Raw genomic sequence first — 25405 nt, 5'->3', positions numbered from 1 at the left:
CGCCGATGACACGGCTATCTACTACTCGTGTAGGAAGATGTCGTTGCTGCATCGGCGACTCCAGATCGCAATAGCCACCATGGGACAGTGGTTCCGGAAGTGGCGCATCGACATCAACCCCACGAAAAGCACAGCGGTGCTCTTCAAAAGGGGTCGCCCTCCGAATACCACTTCGAGTATCCCACTCCCTAATAGGCGCGCAAACACCTCCGCCGTTAGCCCCGTCACTCTCTTTGGCCAGCCCATACCGTGGACCTCGCAGGTCAAATACCTAGGCGTCACCCTCGACAGAGGGATGACATTCCGTCCCCATATTAAAACGGTACGCGACCGTGCCGCCTTCATATTAGGACGTCTCTACCCTATGCTTTGCAAGCGAAGCAAACTGTCCCTCCGTAATAAGGTAACTCTCTACAAAACTTGCATACGCCCCGTTATGACGTATGCAAGCGTAGTGTTCGCTCACGCAGCCCGCACCAACTTGAAGCCCCTTCAGGTTATTCAATCCCGATTCTGCAGGATAGCCGTCGGAGCACCATGGTTCCTGAGGAACGTGGATCTCCACGATGACCTGGAGCTCGACTCTGTCAGTAAGTATCTACAGTCGGCATCATTGCGCCATTTCGAGAAGGCGGCACGACATGAGAACCCTCTTGTCGTGGCCGCTGGAAACTACATACCCGATCCTGTAGACCGAATGGTAAACAGTCGACGTCGCCCAAAGCACGTCATTACGGATCCTCCCGATCCATTAACGGTGCTTTTAGGCACCACAAGCACCGGTCACCGTCCTCGTCGAACCCGTCGCTTGCGACGAAGGGCTCGACGAGCGAATTAACCCCTAGACACAGCCCACTGAGTTTCTCGCCGGATCTTCTCAGTGGGTCGCGTTTCCGATCCGGTGGTAGATTCTGCGAAGCACTGCTCTTGCTAGGGTCAGTGTTAGCAACTCTCCGGTTTGAGCCCCGTGAGCTCACCTACACACGTTAGGGTGAAGCTGAAATAGCCTCTCAAGGCTATCAGCATAGGTAGGAAAAAAAAAAAAAAAAGAGAGATCTTTTTGCCACGTACTATCCGGCTTTGGAATGAGCTCCTTTCCATGCCTTTGCTATTACTGAAGTCCATGGGCGACGGTAACCACTCACCACCAGGTGCCGTATGCCCATGTGCCTACACGGACAATAAAAAAACATAAGCTCTATTACAACAAAAATACATTACAATTTTATGTAACATTAACATTACTTGTTTATTACAAAAAAAGCCACATCTTAGTTTTTACACAATTACGCATTTTGTGTTGGTTATATCAACTACAACTTCTTTAATACAAACAAATGAAATTACTGCAAAACAATTCATAAAATGTAGCTTTAATGTTATTATTGTTTAGCTCTACTGTTAAGTATCATTACTGGTGGTAGGACCTCTTGTGAGTCCGCGCGGGTAGGTACCACCGCCCTGCCTATTTCCGCCGTGAAGCAGTAATGCGTTTCGGTTTGAAGGGTGGGGCAGCCGTTGTAACTATACTGAGACCTTAGAACTTATATTTCAAGGTGGTTGGCGCATTTACGATGTAGATGTCTATGGGCTCCAGTAACCACTTAACATCAGGTGGGCTGTAAGCTCGTCCATCCACCTAAGCAATAAAAAAAAAGTATTAATGTTAATTGTACATACCTAACATAATTTATTATTAATATTTATACTTGTTAATATTTGATTATTTTGACAATTATTTGTTTTTTTAAACAATAAAATAAACATTATAAACATATTCTGAACATTTTCACATCAAAACAGTACTAAATATTAAATATGGCGGAATAATATTTCACCTTACTAATAATAAATAAATAATAATATAGAATAAACTAAACTATAAATGATGTTAATTATTGCCAATAGTGGCGTTTGCGCCCATATATACATACATATTATCTATATTTGGCTCTTTTGGATGACTAAGTTCCCGACCACTGCGTTAGTTCATTTTGTTATTAAGCGCTTTTTTAGTTTATTAACCCACATACTATAATATAATATTATAATAGTATTTATAATTAATTAGTCCTAAATGTTAAATGTTACGCAATAAAAGCGAAATTTGCCATTCTATTCCAACGTTTACGGGCAGACTGTCTAAAATTAATTAAACAATCAATATTTGAGTACGAGACCGCGAGCTGTTTAATATTCAGCGTTCTGTGTGCTTAGAGTTTAAGTATAAAGTTTGACCGAAACAGGTACGGTATAAGGGTGTGTGTTCTGAATCGAAATATAAAACAGAACTTTCAACTATATGAGGGTCAATGTTTATTTGTAAGATTTTTTTATTTGTTGTTTTTTTTTGTTAACATTATAAAATCTTCGGTTTATGTAAATTATGCTTTCGGGCATTTATCTTCTACGCAAATAGAAAGAGTCAGACAAAGACAGGGATATACGTTTTAAAATTGAGTTCAGCTCGAAATAGAGAAAATCAAATGAAAGCTCATGGAAGAGAAAAAAGATATAAATAGAGAATATAGTTTACACCATATAATTATGTATTCACATATTTCCGTATCGTCATATTGATTTCCAACGATTAAAATTTGAGAATTTATTTGTTTGCGCTATACAGGTTGATATGTCGCTTAAGTTCAATTTGATACAGCTTTTACAGTATTATAAAGCGGCAACTACATAGGTAAAAAGGCATATTATATATTATTTAGTACTTTAGTTAATTTTATACTTAAATTGTCCAATATTACATTAAAGTGGTCAATTTTTATTAGAAAAAATACTGTAAGTACTATTTGTCGTGACTAATTCAATATAATACTTCATAGATGATATCAATGAGGCCGCTGACGCTTAAAAACGGAACAGCTTTTAAGAAGAAGTAGACACTCAGTACATTATTATTTTTCTTTTCCCGAGATACACAAACGGAGAGCCAGAACTACTCGCGCTTACTGACCTAGAGCCTGTAGATATGACGTGAGAATAAAGTCTCCATTGTATTGTACAACATTTGACCCGTCCCCCAATAACTAAAACGCGTGGCTGCTTCGCAGAAAAAAAATAGGAAAAACGGTATTAGCACACGGGTTTAATTTTCATTTCCGAAGGATTTTCTCGGATGTTTTTCGGTGTGATTTGTTGTTGTTTTGTTATTTTTTTAGAACAAAACATTATTTGTATTTGTAACGCACTTATATTTCTATTATTTTTATTAACTTTTTATTTGTATTAAATACAAACTAGAGGTCCCGCAGTAGTCGAAATTCGACTATAATTAATTGGAATTGTAAGTTTGTACACTATTATGATTGTATTTTATACTTCTATAATCACAAATTTCGCCAAGACTACACTATAAAAAATATTAACAAAGACAAACAATATTTAATCTCAATTTGACAACAAACGTCAAGAACAAAAGTTTGACAATAAATAGTATGCATGCGTGTGTGCGTCAAATACATGGTATGTAGTGTGTGTAATGTTTTCTTTATTGATTTAATGTATCCTTTATGCATTATTTAAAAAAAAATATTAACATTATGCACTTCTTCTCTATATTCTCTATAAGTGTGAAAAATTTCATACTCCTCCGTCCGCGCAATTTTCGTAAAAAGGGATACAGTGTTTTTGCTTCACGTATTAATATGTAGCTAAGATCTTTTTGTTTCGTATGCATTTCCTCTACAAACAAAAACAAATACACCCACACTCCGAATACCAAATACTAAATAGTTTTGTAATCTTTAAATTAACATTTTTAGCGATATATTAATAGAGACTGTAACGTTTTATACCGTAGTTCATGCAGAAGGCACAATCCTTTGAAATTCATAACTATGGTAATGTGAACCTCGCCTGCTGATGGAAATCAATCTTGACATAATTTTATATTGGATCACCCGACCCGCCTATTCAAATGCGCTGTGTCACAGACTAAATTTTCGAAGAGCATAATAAGAATTTTTAACAATACATGTTTTGGTATAGTTAAAAATCGGTCGAACTGTGGCGTATAATTCGAAATTAATTTTGATTAATATGAGTCAAATGGTTCAACAAGACAAAGAGTTTGTGAACGTGTGTATAGTCTAAGATGGGGTAAAATAAAATAAAAGTTTCAAGCAGGCTGTGAATAATTAAAATAGTTAACGTTTACTTCCAAAATAGTTGAATCAATTGGGACGTAGAATATTAATTATAAGCTGTTTAAAATTATATATGAACTAGTTTATAAAGTCAAAGCCCATCTTATTATCTCTAACGCCCAAAAAGTTGTCAAGGTGACTAAGCGATCCATTCAAGAACGGGCAATAGCTTTTTCTGAGTTTTACCAGCATACTAAGATAGACCAATATTTACCAAGCAACTCGCTGGTAGGGAGAAAAAAAATCATTGTAGTAATTATCTTGGAATTAGGTACAACCATAAACCACAATTTTATACTTTTTTTTTGTTAATTTTCAGTCCTATAAACATAATTTAACATTATACTCATAATATATATACTAATAATATATATTTAAGAAGTGTTTTTTTTTATAAATTACATTTATGGAGATATTTAATATGAAAAAAACTATAAAAAATTATGTGTGCAGAGTAACTAAGACTATGAATAAATTGTAAACTTTTTTCTGTCAAAACAAAATTACGACGTTAAAATTGAATTTCCGCCTTCTTGTAAATGGTTTTGCGCCCTTCCTATTCGTGTCCTCCTCGACCTCTCTTCAAAATAATTCGGTTTAGTTCGTTCTTTTTTTTCTGAAAATATTATTCCGATTTCGCAATTTTTCAGAATTATTACCTTTACCGGTTGAAGCGTATATCTTGAGCCTGCCTACCAGGGCCATAACAATGTATCACCGTCATGCCTAAGTCTACAACTCTAGCTGGAACCAATAAAGCGTTCTGCATCAAAAGACAGCTGTATTGAGACTTCGAATTCAAGTTGTATAGCGGGATTCGCCTTATGCCTACATAAAGTCTTGTATTTACCATTATGGAAACAGGGGAACAGAGAGCCAAAGAGTGCATCCAACCGAATATGGACCTAAAAAAAATGGTTATGATATATTTATTTATTTTATTTTATTTAATATATTTTGTACACACAGCTGTTAGAAAAGAAACGTCAATAAGGATACAGAGTACAAGGGCACTACTTATTTCATGTTGAAATCTCTTCCAGTAGGCCCGCAAAAGGAAAGAAGAATTAAGAACACAAACCTAGTGCATACAGTAAACATTACATATAATAATATATACATATTACAAGATACAAAACAATATATATACATACAAATACACACACACACACACACATACATATATATAACATACACACATATACTTACTTTATATTATAATACATTATACAAATATATATAATTTATTTAAAATGGTAAGGATAAATAATGTTCCTTAACAGATTTCTTGAATGCTGCTATGGTTTTGCACGCTCGTATGTTTGGAGGGAGGGAATTCCAAAGTATAACTGCTTGTACAGAAAACGATTTTGCGTAAGCATGTGTTTTATGAACAGGGCAATTGAGGAGAGTTTTAATGTGGGTTCTACAAGGAGCAATGGAGGGACGGGCATAGGTAAAGCGATCACGTAAATATTGTGGGTAGTTAGGATTATGTAGGATATTAAATAGGAAGCACAACATTCTAGTATTTCTGCGGAAACGGACTGGGAGCCACTTGAGCTTTTTGCGAAATTCAGAAATATGATCATATTTTTTGAGACCAAAAATAAAACGGATGCACAAATTTTGCAAACGCTCAAGCTTATTGAGAAGCTCCTCAGTGGCATCCAAGTAGCAAGCATCAGCGTAGTCCAAAATGGGTAAAATGAGACTATGGGCAAGAGAAATTTTAGTTTCCAAAGGCAAAAAATATTGGAGACATTTGAGTGAATGGAATGCAAAGTTAACTTTACTGCTAACATTGTTAACCTGCTCATTCCAGCTTAAGAAAGAGTTAAAAGTAACGCCAAGGTTTTTAACAGTATCACTAAAGACAATCGGTTGGCCATTCAATTTGAGAGATCCAATTGCAGAATGATTTAATGCACGAATAGCATATCTACTACCAATTATGATGGCCTGTGTTTTGTTGGCATTGAGTAAGAGTCCATGAGACGTTGCCCATTCATGAATGTTTTCCAAATCACAATTAACATCCTTGACTGCTCTATCAATTTCACTAGGTGCGCAGTGATGGTAAATTTGCAAATCATCTGCATAAAGATGAAAATTTGAGGATATCAAAGTAGTGACTGTGTTAATAAACACTGAGAAAAGAAGAGGAGAGAGAACACCACCCTGAGGCACGCCAGCATCAACAGCAACCCAGTCTGAGAAGGATTCATTTTGACGTGTGCGTTGTGAACGGCCCTGAAGATATGAATCAAACCACCTTAGGGCAGAAGTAGTAATGTTATGGGATCGAAGAATACCGAGCAGGATATCGAGATCCACGCAGTTGAATGCGTTACTGAAGTCAAGCAGTACAAGAATGGTTAGGGATTGGTTTTCAATTGCCCATCGAATGTCATCTGTCACTTTCAGCAACGCAGACACCGTGCTGTGTCCCGATCGGAAACCTGATTGAAAGTTGCTAAGAATATTATTGGAGAGGAGGAAATTTTGTAGTTGCTTGTGAACAATGTGCTCCAACACTTTCGAGAGAAAAGGAAGTATGGAGATAGGACGATAATGTGACAAAGACGAAGGATTGCTGGTTTTAGGTAAAGGGATAATATTAGCGGATTTCCAGGATTTAGGAAAGGATCCAGATTGTAAGGAATGGTTAATTATGTTCGTTAAACAAGGAAGTAGTATATCAAGAATAGGGATAAGCATTTTAGAGCACAAGTTGTCACTACCTACAGCATGGGAAGAAATGGATAAAATAGCTTTACGAACATCATTGGTCGATACTGACTGAAACTTAAAGGAAGAATGTTTAGGCAAAGGGAGATTAAGTAACGTTTGCAAAGTTCTCGATTTACGACACTGATCAACTGAGAAAGAGGGTGTAGAAAAATGTTTGTTGAGTGCGTTTAAATCGAGACCGCCGCAGGACGTAGATGATGCTTTTCCTATGCCTACGGATTTTAAAAATTTCCATACATCAGAAGACTTACGATTTATGAGAGATTCATGGAAATGACGTCTCTTGGCATCTCGACATAGACGATTGCACCGATTACGTAATAGTTTATAGTATGTTAGATTACGCTCGGACGGTTGACGTTTTAGCCTCTTTCGAGCTTTATCTCGGCAGGCCATCCATTGCTTAATTTCAGGAGATAACCAAGGCGCTGGCTTATGTTTGATTTTGACACGCTTGATGGGAGCATGATGGTCGTATAATTCTAAAATCGACTCCGTGAAAAATGCTACCTTTCCATTTATATCCAATTCATTGAATAGCGGCCTCCAATCGATTAAGCCTGCATCACGTCTCAATGCCTCCATGTTAATGCCTTTGTAACTGCGAAGAAATAGAAACTCAGACTTACGCTTAGGAGCCCGCACACGGAGAGATAAGAAAATCAAGTCATGGTATGAAAATGAAGCGGTTATTTGACCATGAGTGTCAATACTACTAGAAGAAGATACCATCATCAAATCTAATAGAGAGGGAGTGCAATTTGGAAAATGATGAGTGGCTGAAACAGGCAATATCCTGATATATTTTTTGAGATTTTCTGAGATATTTGATCTATTTAAATGATTATCCTTGTATTAATATACAACTTGTGTTAAGCTGTAACTGCCGTGAAGCAGTAATGCGTTTCGGTTTGAAGGGTGGGGCAGCCGTTGTAACTATACTGAGACCTTAGATCTTACATCTCAAGGTGGGTGGCGCATTTACGTTGTAGATGTCTATGGGCTCCAGTAACCACTTAACACCAGGTGGGCTGCGAGTTAGTCCACCCATCTAAGCAATAATAAAAAAAAGTAATCTATTTAAACACCTGAACATTCATATCAATCGCGTATCAAACACGAAATTTCGCCATAAAAAGCTCGGAGCAGTTGATTATCATACAAGATTCACAATATTAGGTCACAAGTATTGATTAGATATAATATTATGGAAGCGACATTGATTCGAGTCTAGTTATCAAAGCTGGACATCGGAACAAAATGGTATCATATTATTATTGCTTGGAAACAAATTCGTTTTTGGATGTCAATGATGGGATGTCCTTTATGATTGAAATATGTATCAATTGACAATTTTAATTTCCGTTAATAGAATCCAATTTTAATAGATTTTTGTGACATGGAACAAGTTAATGGGACTGACTTGCCGGCTTATGTCGCCAGATAACAATGTATTTCAATGATATAGTTTGTACTGGTTGAGAAGGAGGGGGAGTTTTAAAAATACTTGATGGATTGTATGAAAAAGGATATGCAAGAGATGGTTGGGTGATGTGGTATGATAGGCCTGAACGGAAAAAAGAGGACTTGCTGCCGACTCCAGATAGTGGGATAGGGCAATAAGAAGAAGAAGTGGTTGTATCGATTAACTCTAAATATTAATTCGTCAATCGATCTCATTAACAACCAGCATCGGTTGTGGTCAAAATTCATTTAAAAATGAAAGCGCTTTTATTAAAACTGTTAATTTACCTTCATGCGTTTTTTTTTTTCATTTTATGCATCTCTATAGAGCATTATTTATGTGCCTTTATGCAATTTCCGTTCATTTGTATAGTAACCGGCAAACTTCGTGAGCAAATGACCTTGACTGCGCAGAACCGAATTTTAGATCACTTTGGTGGTGAGGGTGAGGCGCGACGGCAGGGGAAATCGTATCGAGCGCTTTATTGGTAGATCAGTCGAACCTTGCGTCCCGCACCGCGCCCTCATTCCGCTTGCTCCCAAAAGTACGCTTGCGTACAGTGGAAAGTCTATCGTTATTAATCGTTAAGTTATTTGTTATAATCACTTGTGGACTTTGTTGCCATTGCTATTTGTTGAGTGTTTGTTGATTTTTTATAAAACATACACTATGCCGCGACAAACTGGTGTACTATTCAAAAGAAAGGGTAGAAAAATTGTGTACGACGTATATTACTTCATTATAAAACAGGGGAAGAATGATATGGAAAAATTAAAACAGACTTCGGAAGTAACAAAACCATCAGTGAGTACTGTTAGGTGCATTATTATTAAGGAAGCTAAAGGCTCTGGCTTGCTCGCCGTGTTTCGGACTCCGGGTAAGAAAATATCAAGGAAGAAGAAAGTTACCGGAATGGATAGTTTCGTTCAATCTGTAATAAAAAGATGTAATCATAATAACTACATAACAAGCAGCGAAAGTCCGTACCGTAGAAAGGCTTCGAAAAATTTAAAGAAGATATAAATTCTAATGGCTCGGAATGAAGCTTAACACGTATTATGAAAGAGCTAGGCTTCAGATGGAAAAAAAGAACAGAAAATAATCGGAAGCTGGTAATTGAAAAAAGTAACATTCGATTACTACGAATCGAATATCTTAAAAAAATAATTAATTATACACAAAAAAGAAGACCGAATCGACCGAGTTGTAAACTACACCGATGAGCCCTATGTCGACTAATCACGATGATAGCGACTCGGGTGATGAAAACAGTGATGATGATGATGGTCAAGATTATGATAACGAAAAAAAATTACAAATACCAGCTTCGCTTCAACTGAACCAAGACCTGGCAACAGCTCTAGTTTTGACTTAATAGAAGGAATATCTATTTTACCCCAAGATTAAATTATTACAATTATTGACCTACATGTTTTGTTGATGTTCTAATAAATATATAAATAAATACATATGTTGATTTTAATAATTTAATAGCATTATGACGCAGAGTAAGTAATGTTTATGCACGTGAGTGTACCATGCGCGAACTTACCCCCACTACGTCAACAAATGCTCAAGAAGTTTGCCGGCTATTATAACTAACATTCAAAAAGGACACATCGTCATTGACGATTATTTAAATTACCATTTAAAATATTTCATTTCGAAAGATAAAGCACTCCTTCAAGTAAGCGTCGGCCTGTGATTATGAAATAAAGGCTTTTTAAACCTTTTCTTTTGTGGCTGTTTGTATTTTATGACTAAGCCCGTTACTTTTCTCCATCTGTCTGTTTGTTAAGACTAATCGACTAAATTATCGTTAGGTAGAATTTTTTTCATAAAACCTAGAATTTCTCAAGGAACATAGGCCATGGTTATCCCAAAATATTTTTTTTATTGATAATTCATGGTAGGCTATACATAACTTGAGCTTTTCAAAAACAACAAATTGGCATTCTCAACCAACTTACTTGCATGTCAACTATATTCCCAAATCAAAGTAAGTTGGAACTTTATTACTTCGTTCCGTTTATTAACACAAAGGAATTGATAAAAAGCTCAAAGAGCTTACGTTATGGGCGGGTCGCGTGGCGGAAGTCGTTTTACCGATAAATTTCCTGAGTAAAACATGTCCGCTTTGTTGTGTCAACCCTAATTTATTGTGTTGCCTTTTCTTATATGAGTGTTACTGATACTCATTGAAGTTTATACCTACAACTTATTGCTAAGGTACACATAATGGCCCTATATGAATCAAAAAGCCTAAATTAAAATAAAATTGGGAAATAATAAGTAATTTGATCACAAGATAATACTGCAAAGTTGATTAAAAGTATATTTTAAATATTAAAAAAAAAAAACAGTTTCAATAATATATTAAATATTTACTTACAAATGCTGAAGAATATAAAATAAAGATGTTTATGCTATAAGGAAAAAAAAGTGGTTAATCTGGGTAATTATGAAGCTCATTGTTGGCAATCATAAAAGCCTTTTTTGAATTATATTTTTTTTTCGAAACAAGCAAAGGCAATTACCAGGCTCAAAGAAAACTTGAAAATTTTAAAGCTATTCTCGTTGAGATTCCGACAAGTAAACTCAATTATCAGAGCCTATTTGATTGATGAATCGATCAACAAAATTGAATTTGGAAAAAGATTAGGACCTGCTATTCGCAAGCCACACTGGTTAATTTACTTTAGCGGTTCTACGAATCACGCATAATTTTTCTTAGAGATTTGAATCAGTATTATTCAGATTACCAGACGCGGATTTCACTTGAGCTTAAAAATAAAATAAATATTAAAATTTTAGTATCTTCGTTTTAATGAAATGACACAGATTAAATTTGTAATTTGGTCTTAAATACAAGATAAATAAAAAATACTTTCCGGTATATTCGTAAATAAAATTTAGATGAAAAATCCTAACTCAAGCAAATATTGTAAGACTCTATTTCATGAAATATTTTTTACTTTTCAACAAGACCGGTGACGTAGTTTTTTAACAGATCAGAATTTTATTGATAGTATTTTAGGACTAGATTTTAGTGATAACTGAAATCATCCCTACCTATATGATTTCCTTGACCTAATGAGAAGTTATATGTTTTTCTTCATGTATAGGGTACGGTAATAATTAATTACTTTTGTATGGGGATAATAAAAATTCCTATACTTAAACATCTTTATTATCAGTTTCATCATCAGTCCACCGCGGGACATACGCCTCCCCCAAGGTTTGCCATATTGACCAGTCTTGCGCGTTCGATTGCCTGAGGTTTCCTACGAAATTATTCTATGATAATCTATGATTTTTTTTTAACTATATATTTCTCTGTCTCTTACTTCTTCCTTCAACACGCAGCTTGGTAATACAAAACCACGAAAATGACTCATTGCACGTTAGTTACAGAGTGGTCCTTGAAGTTGCCGGTAACTCGGACGCTGTTATCTTGAGCGGGCTGGAGGCTGATACGCAGTACCAGGTCACGGTTGCCGCACTCTGGGGCGGACATAAATACAGAAGCAGACCGATAGTCTTCCGCACACTGGGTGAGTCTACTCTTTTTGTAATGTATCATGATAATAATAACACCGGCCGACAAATGAAAATTTTTTGAAAGTTGTTTGTATTTGAGCCACAAATATCACCAATTTATACTATTTTAAACACAAAAACACCTACATATTTGCCCTATCACATCAGATTTTTTTATAAGAAGGAAAAAGCATTTTTTTTCAAAATTTAACGAAAAAATCAATAATCATATTACAAAAACATATATTTGAACATTTACAAAGAAAACAATGAGTCTAAACAATGCTGCAGGACTATTTAGAGTGACATCTTTTACGTTTCGTGACAAAATTACGTCTGGGTGTAGTTTTTTTGTGAGTTTTTTTGTGAGTATCTTCAGTAATATCACGTGTCAGTGACCAGCAGTAATCAGCCATCATATTCACATTCCATCGACCTTGGTACCTTGTCTCCATAGTTTTTATGTCCTGATGAAACCTTTCTCCCTGCTCTTTACTGTAATCAACCAAGATTATCAGGAAAAAAGTCCACATGTGAATCTAGAAAGTGGAGTTTTATGCTCATATTACACCCCAATTTTTGATACTTATCCAATAAGTTTGCAACCTTATTTTTATAGTCGGGATGTTTATTATTTCCTAGAAAATTGTTGACAACATCTCTGAACGCCAGCCAAGCATCTGATTCAGTGTTATTCATTGTGGCATAAAATTTTTCATCAGCCATCAAAGATCTGATTTGCGGTCCATCGAACACTCCTTTAATTTTTGCATCAGATAATCTTGGAATTTTTTTACACAGGTATTCAAAACTAGCATTGTTTTTATCCAATGCTTTAACAAACTGTTTCATCATACCGAGTTTGATATGAAGCGGAGGTAGTAAAATTTTTTCAGGACTAATAAATTTTTTTTGTATAACGTTTTTTGTTTCTACTTTGAGATTTTTACGAGGATTCCATTATTTTTTAACGTAGTGCTTGTCTCGTGCTATACTGTCCCACACGCACAAGAAGCATGGAAATTTTGTATATAAGTAAAAAAATATTAAAAAAAATATATAAGTACGTAACGTAAGTTTTTTTAAAAAATAAACACACTAATTTCAGTAAAAAGTTTATGAACAAAGTAACTGTAGAGGTTTATTTGCATGTAACCTGTTTCGAATGGGTGTGTCGTTGTTGCAACTAATATATTTCCTCACGAGAGGTCGCACGATTCGAGAAAAGAGCGCCTAAATCTAAAATTTAATTTGTTTTAATCAAAAAATTTAAAATAGCCAATGTCTTAATTTTTTTTAAAACCTGATGTGATACGATAAAATGAGGTATAATTTCGTGATCAGCACTACCAAATTAGTGGAAAAAAGTAATCAGAACTTGAACAAGGAAAATTATGTCGGCCGGTGTAATTTACTACATTAACACAATTAACTCTTTATCTAGCATATTTAGATAACACACTGATCCATTATTACTGATGGTAGGACCTCATGTGAGTCCGCACGGGTAGATACTACAACCCCGCCTATTTCTGCCGTGAAGCACTAATGCGTTTCGGCTTGAAGGTTGGGGCAGCCGTTGTATAACTATACTAAGACTTTAGAACTTATTTCTCAAGGTGGGTGGCGCATTTACGTTATAAATGTCTGTGGGCTCCAGTAGTCACTTAACACTAGGTGGACTGTGAGCTCGTCCACCCATCTAAGCAATAAAAAAAACCACGATTCGCATATTACTTACCGAAGTAATTGAAAACAGCGGGATGTGCCCTAATTTGAACCTTGTACAAACACACACATGTTTATGTTGTGTAGTATACATATATAATACTTTAAAAAAGCTTTTCGGTCTGTTGTTATCATATCATGTGACCTATATTTTAACATAATCAACTTCAAACGCTTAGAGATGTAATCTAACGCCGGCTTCGTATTGCTAAAGAGATCGTTAAACACAAAGCGTCCTAATTATTGTTAGTTGTTCCTTTGTTCGAAAGCGGCTCTTCTTCCTCAGAGATTTGTGTTCAGAGCATCCGGAACAATAAACGCAGGGAAAACAGCAGTAATCCTTAGGGCGTACTTATACGCTCTCGCCAAATATTATCGATTCGTTGTATTCTTGCGTTAGGCTCTATCAGCTGCTGCTGCTAACACGCAACAAATATTACGCGAATTGGATTTCCATCAATATCTTTGGATAGATGAGTTCACAAAATGTTAGAGACGCAAGTTGGCCACAAACCACTTTCTGTAATTCAGGTCAGAAATCTAATAAAAAAAAGCCGTTGGTTCATCAATAAAACCTATAAGTATTTTAATAATGTTATTAAATACCAAAAATTACTGATTTTTCTACTTTTTAATATTGCACTAAGTAGATGAATATTTTAACTGGTTACCTAGTTCTGAAAGTCCCCACTCTCTTCGAGACATGAGAACGAATTGTCATCTCTATAATGACTGTCCCATCTTTTAAACCAAGCGTAGGACCTGTCTGTCTCAAGGTGGGTTGCGGCATCTTCATTACAATGGACTCCTTTAACAAATTAACATCACACAGGCTGTCGTTTATGCAATAATATAAAAAGTTTAAACTCAATTACGAAATTCAACTACAGAACATACAAGAAAAAAAAAGATATGAAAGCATACATAAATAAGCGATGCATCCAATAGATTGATAATTCGATGGCCAGCGTTCCGTCAATCTGCAAAGAACTAGAAGTTCAAAGGTTTGTTAATGTGAAAGAGCTCGCCCCGTTTCGTGTCGTCTATTAATACAGTTGTCAGAACATGCGAACTCCACATTAGCATTAAGAGACGAGACTGAATATTATCTACGGTGTGCGCTTTCATGGTCTGACCGGTTTTAGAGCTTAGTCTATACTAATATTATAAAGAGGATAGATTTGTTTGTTTGTGTATTGAATATGCTCCGAAACTACTGAACCGATTTGAAAAATTCTTTCACTGTTTGGAAGCTACACTATTCCCGAGTGACATAGGCTATAATCTTTTTTGAAAAAATTAAGGGGTCCTTACTAAAACTCAAATAATATAACCCAAAGTGTAAAAAAATACCTAAAATATTCTTTACATGGCGTGCCTTGCGAAAACTATTGACGATAGAATAAAATAATAAACTTCGACTTTGTACAATAAAAATAAGAGTAATGGAAACCTATTCACCCACCAGCATGTTGTTTCTGATCTAATATTGATCTACGTAAATTTATAGTTCACCTTGAGACGCGAAGTCGCTGTATGTGAAGTCTACTGGTGGTGGGACATCTTGTGAGTCCACACGGGTAGGTACCACCACCATGCCTATTTCTGCCGCGTTGTACGTTAAAACTGAGACCTTACAATTCATGTCTCGAGGTGGGTGGCATTTACGTTGTAGATGCTTATGGGCTCCGGTTACTACCTAATACCAGGTGGGCCGTCAGCTCGTTCACCCATATAAGCCCTAAAAAGTTGCAGTTTATATAACGGCTATCCAAAGCTGAGTGAACTGCTTCGCGGTCGAAATAGCTAGAACGGTTGTACCTATCTGTTATGGCCTACAAGATACCCTTGCACCAATAGACGCCAGTTGGTGATTGCAGTGTAGGGATATACAACGAAAGGAAGATCTTCCACCGAGCGGCTGATAATGCTCGGTAGACCGACGGTCCGAATGTTGTTGTTCGGAACTTGTATATATGCGCTTTATCTTGAAGATGTCGTAAGCGAGATTCAGGTATCTGTCAAATATCTTACGTTGTATGATGGCTACCCGCCACATCACTCCCCTCCGAGACTGGAGGTCGTGTCATATTTAGTTATCGTTGTCCGTGCTGAGATTAGCTTGCAAGTGCCAGTGCTGCTCGAAGTTTGCGGTGAGTCGAAACTTAGCTTGAATGCTGCGTGATTGTCGCCAGTGCTGCTCGAAGTCTGCGGTGAGTCGAGACTGAGCTTGAATGCTGCGTGATGAGGCAGTGTAGGTGCGTGCCGTAGGACCAGGAAGCGCGGTGAGTCGGCTGCGATGGTCCTGTTGAGGCTGCGATGCTGGCTTGCTGTGGGACGACTGTCGATGACTTGCTTTTATCTGAAATTATATGAATTCACGTCATACTTAGATAAATTTAATGTAATTATTTTAATAGTAAACTCAATTACGAGGGTTGGAAACTCGGGACGTTTCGAGCACGCGAACCTGTGCACGCAACAAGTGCTTTAATTATTTTTTTGTCTATGAGCTCTTATCAACAGGAAAATTATCGTAATCAATAAAATAGAAATTGTGTCAATTATTACAAACTACTAAGGCACTTAATATTTTAGTGTTTTTCGGTTGATGACATAATTTGATTATTTCGAATACAATTTCATTTTTTTGGGAGTTAATCGATTAAGTGTTTTTAACTATTTTCACTACCTGACATCATCTATGAAAGAAAAACAGCCGTGAACATATTTCATTAATTGTAATATACTAAACTGGTGGTAGGACCTCTTGGGAGTCACTTGTGGTAGGACCTCTTGGGAGTCCGCACGGGTAGGTACCACCAACCCGCCTATTTCCGCTGTGAAGCAGTAATGCGTTTCGGTTCGAAGGGTGGGGTAGCCGTTGTAACTATACTGAGACCTTAGAACTTATATCTCGAAGTGGGTGGCACATTTACGTTGTAGATGTCTATGGGCTCCAGTAACCACTTAACATCAGGTGGGCTGTGAGCTCGTCCATCAATCAAAGCAATAAAAAAAAAAATTGTGTTACTTGTACTTAGTTTGGTTTGGAAATTAATGAACGGTAAAAATATAGTTTTGAGTGAGATGTCACCGTAGCTCATGGACATCAGCAATGCCAGGAGCATAGCCAATCCGCTATCTGCTTTATTTGATGCAAACTAAATGATTAATTCAATTTTAATGAATCGTGTGTTGTATCGTCTGATACATGAGTCCAATATTAATTGTCATTATCTATAAATTTATAGAGTCGTTGTTAAAATCAATTGGCAAACATGAATAGTGAAGTTGTCTTTGTTTAAACATCAGTCAGTAATCCGAATGTGTATTATTCAATTGAAATGATTCCTTCATTGGTGTAGTGACTGCTGAACTACAGTGTCTAGGTTGGATATGTGGTTGTTGATATCGATATAAATTTCGTAACTAAAACATTTGAAATTTAGAGTCTTTGTTCAGAGTTGTATTTTTTGTATAATATGTGTTTTTTTTTTATAGCTTAGGTGAGTGGACGAGCTCAGAGCCCACCTGGTGTTAAGTGGTTACTGGAGCCCATAGACATCTACAACGTAAATGCACCACCCACCTTGAGATATAAGTTCTAAGGGTCTCAGTATAGTTACAACGGCTGCCCCACCCTTCAAACCGAAACGCATTACTGCTTCACGGCAGAAATAGGCAGGGTGGTGGTACCTATCTGCGCGGACTCACAAGAGGTCCTATCACCAGTGTTTCTAGTACAAGTATGTAGTGAATTATCATAACATTTATATGAATAAGATAGCAATAAAATGCTGCGAATACAGAAATAAGTCGATTCGCTAATTAAACATGCCATTCTTGACACTTCACGAACAAAGACAGGACACCTCGAAAATAACGAGCAGTATTACACAAAGAATCCCTAACAAATCCTTAAAAAATGTTATTTCTCGTTAAGTAAAATGTGGTTGACCTTATGAATAAGTAATAAGGTCACATTTTGCGTGACATGTCCTCCCAAATGCACACCGCTGAGCGCCCCATGAGATAGTTACGTAAACAAAGTACTACTCATACATAGCACTCGTGTATGAAAAGGTCGTGTTATTTTTTACAGTCGCAAAGCCAGGTACTGTTATATACATAGCTACGAAAATAAGTGGCATTACAGAACAGTTGCTGAATATTGTTTCTGTAATACGAAAAACGACTCTTTAACTTTGACCAGCTAATTCCTATCTTCTCTTTAATTTCTGATTCCAAGGTCCTTTTCACTTTTCTGCTAATCCCGATCTTTGAGTCGTTGACCATCGCCTGAGTCTACGCGGGTGTTATTTAATCTATTTTCAATTTCAAATTGGTTGAGGCTCACTTGACTCATGATTTAGCTAATGTTAAGTGGTCAGTCCAAAGATATCCAATGCCATTGCTAACATTACGAACTAAAGTTATTTCTGATCTATAAGCCCAACGAATATAATGATAATTATATAAAATAAAATGATTATATTAAAAAATAAAGTTCCCTATTTAATATGGATAATAAACCAATGTATCTATACTCGATAAACTTAATAGCCAAACAAGACTTTCTTGCATCAGCTTCGAGCAAATCTATAGTAGTTATAGGAAAAATAGCCAGGAAAGTAGGAGGAAAAAGAAACACATGGTTGTGGTCTAACACTAGATCCACCATCTTTTCCGAGTAACTGAAGACAGAATGAGATGACACCGCATCGTTAGGACCAAATTCATGGATGGAGGTGGTCATGACGCTCAGACATGAGGAGCACAACTGAAGGAGTATTCAACTAAAACTGCATGTACATATTACATGTATATGTCATGGTAGCCAGACAAGACGTACATTCATAAAGAGCATATTAAATTTTAGAATAATCTATAAGGCAGCTCGTAGCTAAGTGTTTCAGAACTAAGATCTGATATTCCACAACTGTTCTCTAGACATATTATTATATTTGAAACCAATTTTTATTATTAAAATATCTAAAACTAGCTTTTGCCCGCGACTTCGTCCGCGTGGAATAGTTACTTTGGCATAACGCTAAATTTTAAGGATAAGGTAAGAATATCATCTTTATAAAAACACTTTCACAAATAATAATGCTTTATTTTAGAACAAATTTGGTTAGCATAAAAAACGTTATAGTGAGCCAACCTTAACATATAAACATGCTGTCGCTGACTTTTTTTTAGATCTTTTAAAGGGAAACGATTCTGTCATACATTATTTTAGCGAAAGTTTAACCGTTTCCGCAGCGCACGCAGCGGATGCTCTCAAAAGCGAAAAAAAACCCGATTTTAAAACATTATTTATTGGTGCTCTGCGTGATGTTATATAGCCTTTAGCCTTTCTCAATAAATGTGCTATCTAACACTGAAAGAATTTTTCAAATCGGACCAGTATTACCTGAGATTAGCGCGTTCAAACAAACAAACTCTTCAGCTTTATAATATTAGTTTAAATTAAGCTTTCTTAAATCTAACGGTACGAAATATGAATTGACTCGTACATTAACATTCTAACAACATTATAAACATTCTACAAGATCTTCCGATATAGATCTTTCTTTAACTGACTTATTTTAAAACTGCGTGCTGCATTTTAAACGTTATAAAACAAGTGTTACACTTTTCATTCCATTTCTCTTGTGTAGTTGGCACCGATCCAGTTTCAGACAGTTCGTTTACCCGTGCGCGATCTTCCGGATGCATTGGCACATTGCTACATACTCCTTGTACTGCAGGGGAGTATTCTCAAGATCGAATTCTGATTTGGACTAAAAAATATCGGTATTTGGTTTCAAATAGGACATGGGCTTTAATAGTTTTAAGCTGAATTCTGATTTGGGCTAAAAAATATCGGTATTTGGTTTCAAATAGGACATGGGCTTTAATAGTTTTAAACTTCATTCTGATTTGGGCTAAAAATATCGGTATTTAGGATATGGGCTTTAATAGTTTTAAGCTGAATTCTGATTTGGGCTTAAAATATCGGCATTTGCTTTCAAATAGGACATGGGCTTTGATAGTTTTAAACTTACTTTTTTTTTATTATTTATTGCTTAGATGTGTGGACGAGCTCACAGCCCACCTGATGTTAAGTGGTTACTGGAGCCCATAGACATCTACAACGTAAATGCGCCACCCACCTCGAGATATAAGTTCTAAGGTAGTATAGTTACAACGGCTACCCCACCCTTCGAACCGAAACGCATTACTGCTTCACGGCGGAAATACTTTGGTAATTACTTACTTACTTAGGTTTTTATGCGATTCGCGATTTGTAGATGTGTGTTAGTCAGACGAATCATAGGGCCTTTGAAACTTCGAAAATTATAAATAAAACAAAATGTGTGCAATTCACACGTGGTAGAAGTGAAACCTTCCAAAATTAAAATACAATTATCCTAAACGTCTTAAGTATATGTAAAATTTTGTCATTAGTAAATAATTGTAAGGTAGCGCCCTCTGTGAATTGATATTTTAATTTCACGTATAATCCTAAATTAAAATTCACTACAAGAGCTTTCATACACACATATTAAAAAATCTCACAGATGGCGCTGTATTAAATAGTATGTATATTTCTGTCTCATTCTTTGCTGGCTTCATCCTACACATTTTTGTATTTGTGTCTCTTACCTGTTCTTTTTCCGTTGCATCCGGTTTGAAATCACAACGATTCTAAAGAAGTTTTCATTTCAATAAAAATATTGAAACGTTAAAGACTGACATCCAGAAAAATTCCAAGAACAAATTTACCATATTAAGCTCATTCGAAAACTCAAGTCATATCATTATAGACATTTCGTATTCATGTTCTCGTATGTCTCGTTTCTCTGAAATCAGAATTCTGTAGAATTCTTCGCCTTTGAGTAACGAATTTATGACATCGACTTACAAATATTTTGCTGTGTTTATTATTACGAGTGCTTTATCAAGTTTTCGCGGATTTTAGGTAACGCTTTCCTAAATCTATTCTTTGATGACACGCTATGTATAAAAATCTTCTAGACTCCAAGATGTTGCTAATACAATGCTTCCTTCAGTTGTATAGTTAATCAAAACTGCTTTTACTGTTTAATCGGTGACCACCGACCCTCTAATATATTTGAAAAATCGAAAATAATTTAATGACAATAAAAACGCGAGCTTAAACCATAAAAGCGGTTTTAATGAGGTTACTAATATATATATTTTTATTACTGCATCGTTATTATTAAACTACAGAAATATTACAACATACAAATCTGACACAAAATGGACATGATTTTGTTTATTCTTTCACAATGAGATGACACATTCGTGAGTTTTGAAATTACATAAAAATTCGTGAAAAAAAATGAAGTAATGAACATTAACATAAAAATGTTTTTAATTATTATGAATTTTAAGGCCCAAATATGTGCCTATGCCTTATATTATTATGTACAGCATTCGAGATCTCCACGCAAATCTCTCGAATAAGCCCTCATGCCGTGTGCAAAGCACACTCGAGTGGTTTGACCGATTTCTAAAACTGGTGTCGACATTTTGTTTTCTATGACTGCGTATAGATAATACTGTAATCCTTTTTATCAACACGAATTAGGCTATGTTTATCTAATTTTGGGAGGAGATTATCGGGCTAGTGCTTTTCGATATCGTGTCAAAAGCCATGATGATGTAACTAGTTGTAGTTTTTTTTATTACTATTCTTTTTTTTTATTGCTTAGATGGGTGGACGAGCTCACAGCCCACCTGGTGTTAAGTGGTTACTGGAGTCTATAGACATCTACAACGTGAATGCGCCACCCACCTTGAGATATAAGTTCTAAGGTCTCAAGTGGTTATTACTGGTTATTAGTGGTTATTACCTACCCCCAGTAAAAGTTCTCTGAATGAATTTGGTAAATCTAAATTATGTTAAAGTTTGAATTTGTACGCCTTCCTCCTTGAATCTCTCTGTACTACTGAGAGCTATTCCGACAGCCAGTGGTTGGAGTGTCGCGGATTATATGCAAAAACCATGCCGAATCTCGCAACACACTCAGCTTTACATACATTACCAGTTCATGAGATATGATAATGAAAGTAGAAGTATGTATTTATGCTTAGTATATCTGAATCGTTTTTGAATTGAAGTGCTTTTCATTTAGCATATAGTTCCAGCTTGGGAATCACTTAAAATAAGGGAAAGAAAAAATCTATGTTCGCATGCGAAACCCATACGAAAATGTTATGGACGAATTTCAACAAAAGGGAAATCTCAAAATTTTACTAAATTACTCTGTCCTAATTTACATCGTCACTATTGATAGCTGGTTTTATCTAAGACTAGCGACCCGCCCTCGCTTCGCTTCGGAAACATTAAAACACACATGAAACCAAAAAAATAAAATTAAAAAAAAAAATAAAAAAAGTAGCCTATGTTCATCAGGGACAATGTCGGTTTCTAATGGAAAAAGAATTTTTCAAATCGGTCCAGTAGTTTCGGAGCCTATTCGAAACAAACAAACAAACAAATCTTTCCTCTTTATAATATTAGTATAGATATAGATTGTAGAGATGATGTGCATCTTCGTAATACCTCTGTCCGGTATCTTTCCGCGCTAACGCAGTAAAGCATTCCGGTTTAATAAATAAATAAAACAATTATTGAAATTTCAGCATCATGTCTCAAACTGGGTAGCGTCATGCACATTGAAAGCCTATGGGCTCTATGTCCCTTAGCACTTTTTTTATTGCCCTTGTTGGCGGACGAGTATACGACCCACCTGATGGTTAGTGGTTACCGTCGCCCATGAACTTCAGAAATGCCAGGGGCAGAGCCAAGCCGCTGCCTACCAGATGCGCAGATGCAGAATTATCTGCGCGCATAGAGAATCAAAAAACTATGTATATGTATCAAAGCAGCTGCATTACCTCAAGCAGACCAGGGTTTCCGGCTACAAAAATGCCTATCCGAACTTGCAGTCACTTTCGGGACCGTGTCACTTTTGATAACGCAAAGTACTCAAACAAACAATAGACGTCAATCATAGATGTCTAGCACTAATGCCGGTATCGTGTTTGTGCAGAGCCCCCACGGACGTCGCCGCAGCAGGACGGGGTACTGGTGGGGGCAACGCCCCGCTCGTCTGTAGCTCCACCCGATCCCTCACCTACGTTCCCAACGGTGAGATTTTGAACAATGCTATACCTTGTTATTGATATGTTCCTATTTCAAAGTTACATCCTATTTCGTCTATTTCGCGCGTGTTTGAAGCTGGCTGAAAATGTATTTAACGAAACTCTGCTTTTGTTATTAGGTTAGGTTATACCACGTTTACTATTAAAATCTAATCTGAGTTTTGCTATAGACAATGAGCTTATTGTCGAATGTCTTCAGTATCATAACGTATTTTTAATTAATTGAATTTAATTTAATTTATTACTTTATTTTTAGAACGAAGTTCCTTATGGGATGATACCCCTCTGTACCCTAACCGAAAAAAACGTCCGTAACGTAAGATTCTTATTAGTAATGCACACAGTGTACGACTTAACTTTATAATAACGTACAAAAAATAACATATTTTTATTATGTATTTTTTATAAATAATTTTATTTTTATAAATGTATACCCGAATAATTATTTTGTTTATACCTCGAATAGAACTTAAAATTAATATTTTTATAATAAGGAACTTCGTTCCTATCCGGTGTCCCACGACACCACACATCTTTCTTTATTTATTTTATCATTTTAATAAAAAGTACATTTTAGAAAGTCTACATTTTTTTATTATTTATGTGTAGTTCACAAAATTACGCGCAGGATATTAAAAGTAATTTTAAAAACATGCTCAGAAGGAAAGTTGATTCTTCCGTGGTTATTTAAATATTTTTTATATCTCGTTCTCTTCATAAAATTTAAAGACTATAATATCGCAGATACGAGGAGTGGAAATCGGAATCGTAGTTCTGGTGTTAATAGTCTGGATTGGAGCGATAGCTCTGTTTTTCAACCGATGGGGCAAGATAAGAATGCTGTTACCTTACCAGCCAGATTACAAGCAAGAACAACTCAAGGTAATTTTCTGATCGTTAAACCAAATTACATTTATTGTTTCTTTCAATTAATGACATGCTTTTTTTGTTTATAAATATGTGCAAAAATAACAACAAGACCGAAATCGAATTAGCTTTGGTGATCCAATTAACTAAAGTCTATTAATATGATATACCTACGTGAAATGTAGTTTTAAATAAAAATAAAATTGTATACAAAATCGTGTTGACAGGTGGAACAGTGCCATTTGAATACAGCCACAACACTTTAGGATTTAAATATGGTTTGTTTATTGAAAACAAAGTTTTCCATCGTATACTTACCTTTTTTTTGTATTAATCCCTTAATATTAAGATTTTATACCTACCATTTAATGTGTACCCGTAAATTTGAGTTCAATAATTGTAATAAAAATAGAAAAAAAAAATACGTATAAAAGTAGTCGTATTTGTAATTAAATTAACGCTAATGTACTCGTAGCTTGGTATGACATAATTATTTAGTAATTCTTTTAAATTAGTGTAATGCAATAAACTTATTCCCTAAATGAATTACTATAATAATAATATACATTACGGTAGGTACCTATTCATCCTATCCAAAAAGTAACGAATATTAATTATTCATGTAATACAAATTTCAGTACTTCATTTCGTAAGTTTAATAGTTATCGATCTTGTATTCGAAATAACGAATATACGAGAAACTTGCTTTGTAATTTGTTCGTCAATCTGCTTTTATCATTTAAGAAGGACGATGATACTTCAAAACTTAGGTACCATAATATTCCGTTCATTGATTTCATTAATTAATTTTCCCCATATAGAAAATAACATTACTTGAATCTAATAATGATGGTAATTTCAAACTACCAGCTATTCATCTTCAGCTTCATACTTAGTTCAATTTTATCATTTAAAATTGAAGTTAAAATTATACAGTAGAAATATCGAGCTAATTAAATTGAGCTCATTTGTTTACCGTGTGATGGTATTATTACTGTTGTATGGTGTGTACGGTATATTTTTTATAGTTTACTAGCGACCCGCCTTCGTTTCGCTTCGAAAACTGTTATTTATTATTGATTTCTCCACTATTTAATGGATGTTATTATACATATAAGCCTTCCTCTTCAGCCATTCTATCTATTAAAAAAACCGCATCAAAATCCGTTGCGTAGTTTTAAAGATTTAAGCATACATAGGGATATAGGGACAGAGAAAGCAACTTTGCTTTATACTATGTAGTGACTTGAGAAATCAAAGTTGTTTTTATAACGCAGGTGCCGGGAAGCAGTGCATTGGCAGCAGCAGCGGCTGGAACGACTTGTGGGGCCCATTCTGCATCTACAGCTTGTTCGGTAATTATTGTTTTTAAATTAGCTTTATTTTTCATGATACCATTTATTTCGCTGCCTTCTTGTTGATTAATTTCAAAGCTATTAACCTAATACTAGTGGTCTCACAATAGTCGAAATTCGACTATAATTAATTGAAATTATAAGCTTGAACATTATTATGATTATATTGTCAAAGACTATTTATTATACTTCTATAATCACAGATTTCGCCAAGACTACACTATAGACAAATAGTATAAAAGATAAACAATATTAACCTATTTTCAATTTGACCACAGACTTTAAGCATTAACTAAAGTTTGACAATAAACAAAGAGTATATATACATATTATGTGTGTGTGTCAAATACATG

The 25405-nt window shown here is 35.5% G+C and overlaps 1 protein-coding gene across 2 annotated transcripts in view; it reads left to right on the top strand.

Moving 5' to 3' along the window:
* Positions 1 to 25405, top strand: part of LOC149502485 (uncharacterized) — a 166769-nt gene that overhangs the window by 98449 nt on the left and 42915 nt on the right. Inside the window, exons 4-7 of one of the 2 annotated variants that reach the window (XM_089729044.1) lie at positions 11794 to 11933; positions 22719 to 22816; positions 23575 to 23712; positions 24975 to 25052. In XM_089729044.1, the coding sequence (XP_089585170.1) occupies positions 11794 to 11933; positions 22719 to 22816; positions 23575 to 23712; positions 24975 to 25052 (454 nt within the window). Of the gene's footprint in view, positions 1 to 11787; positions 11934 to 22718; positions 22817 to 23574; positions 23713 to 24974; positions 25053 to 25405 lie in introns of both variants that reach the window. The other variant, XM_089729043.1, reaches the window with a different exon arrangement.

This window comes from Bombyx mandarina, chromosome 08, assembly GCF_030267445.1.
Source record: "Bombyx mandarina strain Sakado chromosome 08, ASM3026744v2".
In the NCBI taxonomy this organism is placed as follows: Eukaryota; Metazoa; Arthropoda; class Insecta; order Lepidoptera; family Bombycidae; genus Bombyx; species Bombyx mandarina.
Note: the sequence above shows the minus strand (reverse complement) of the source record. Positions and strands in the feature narration are given on the sequence as shown.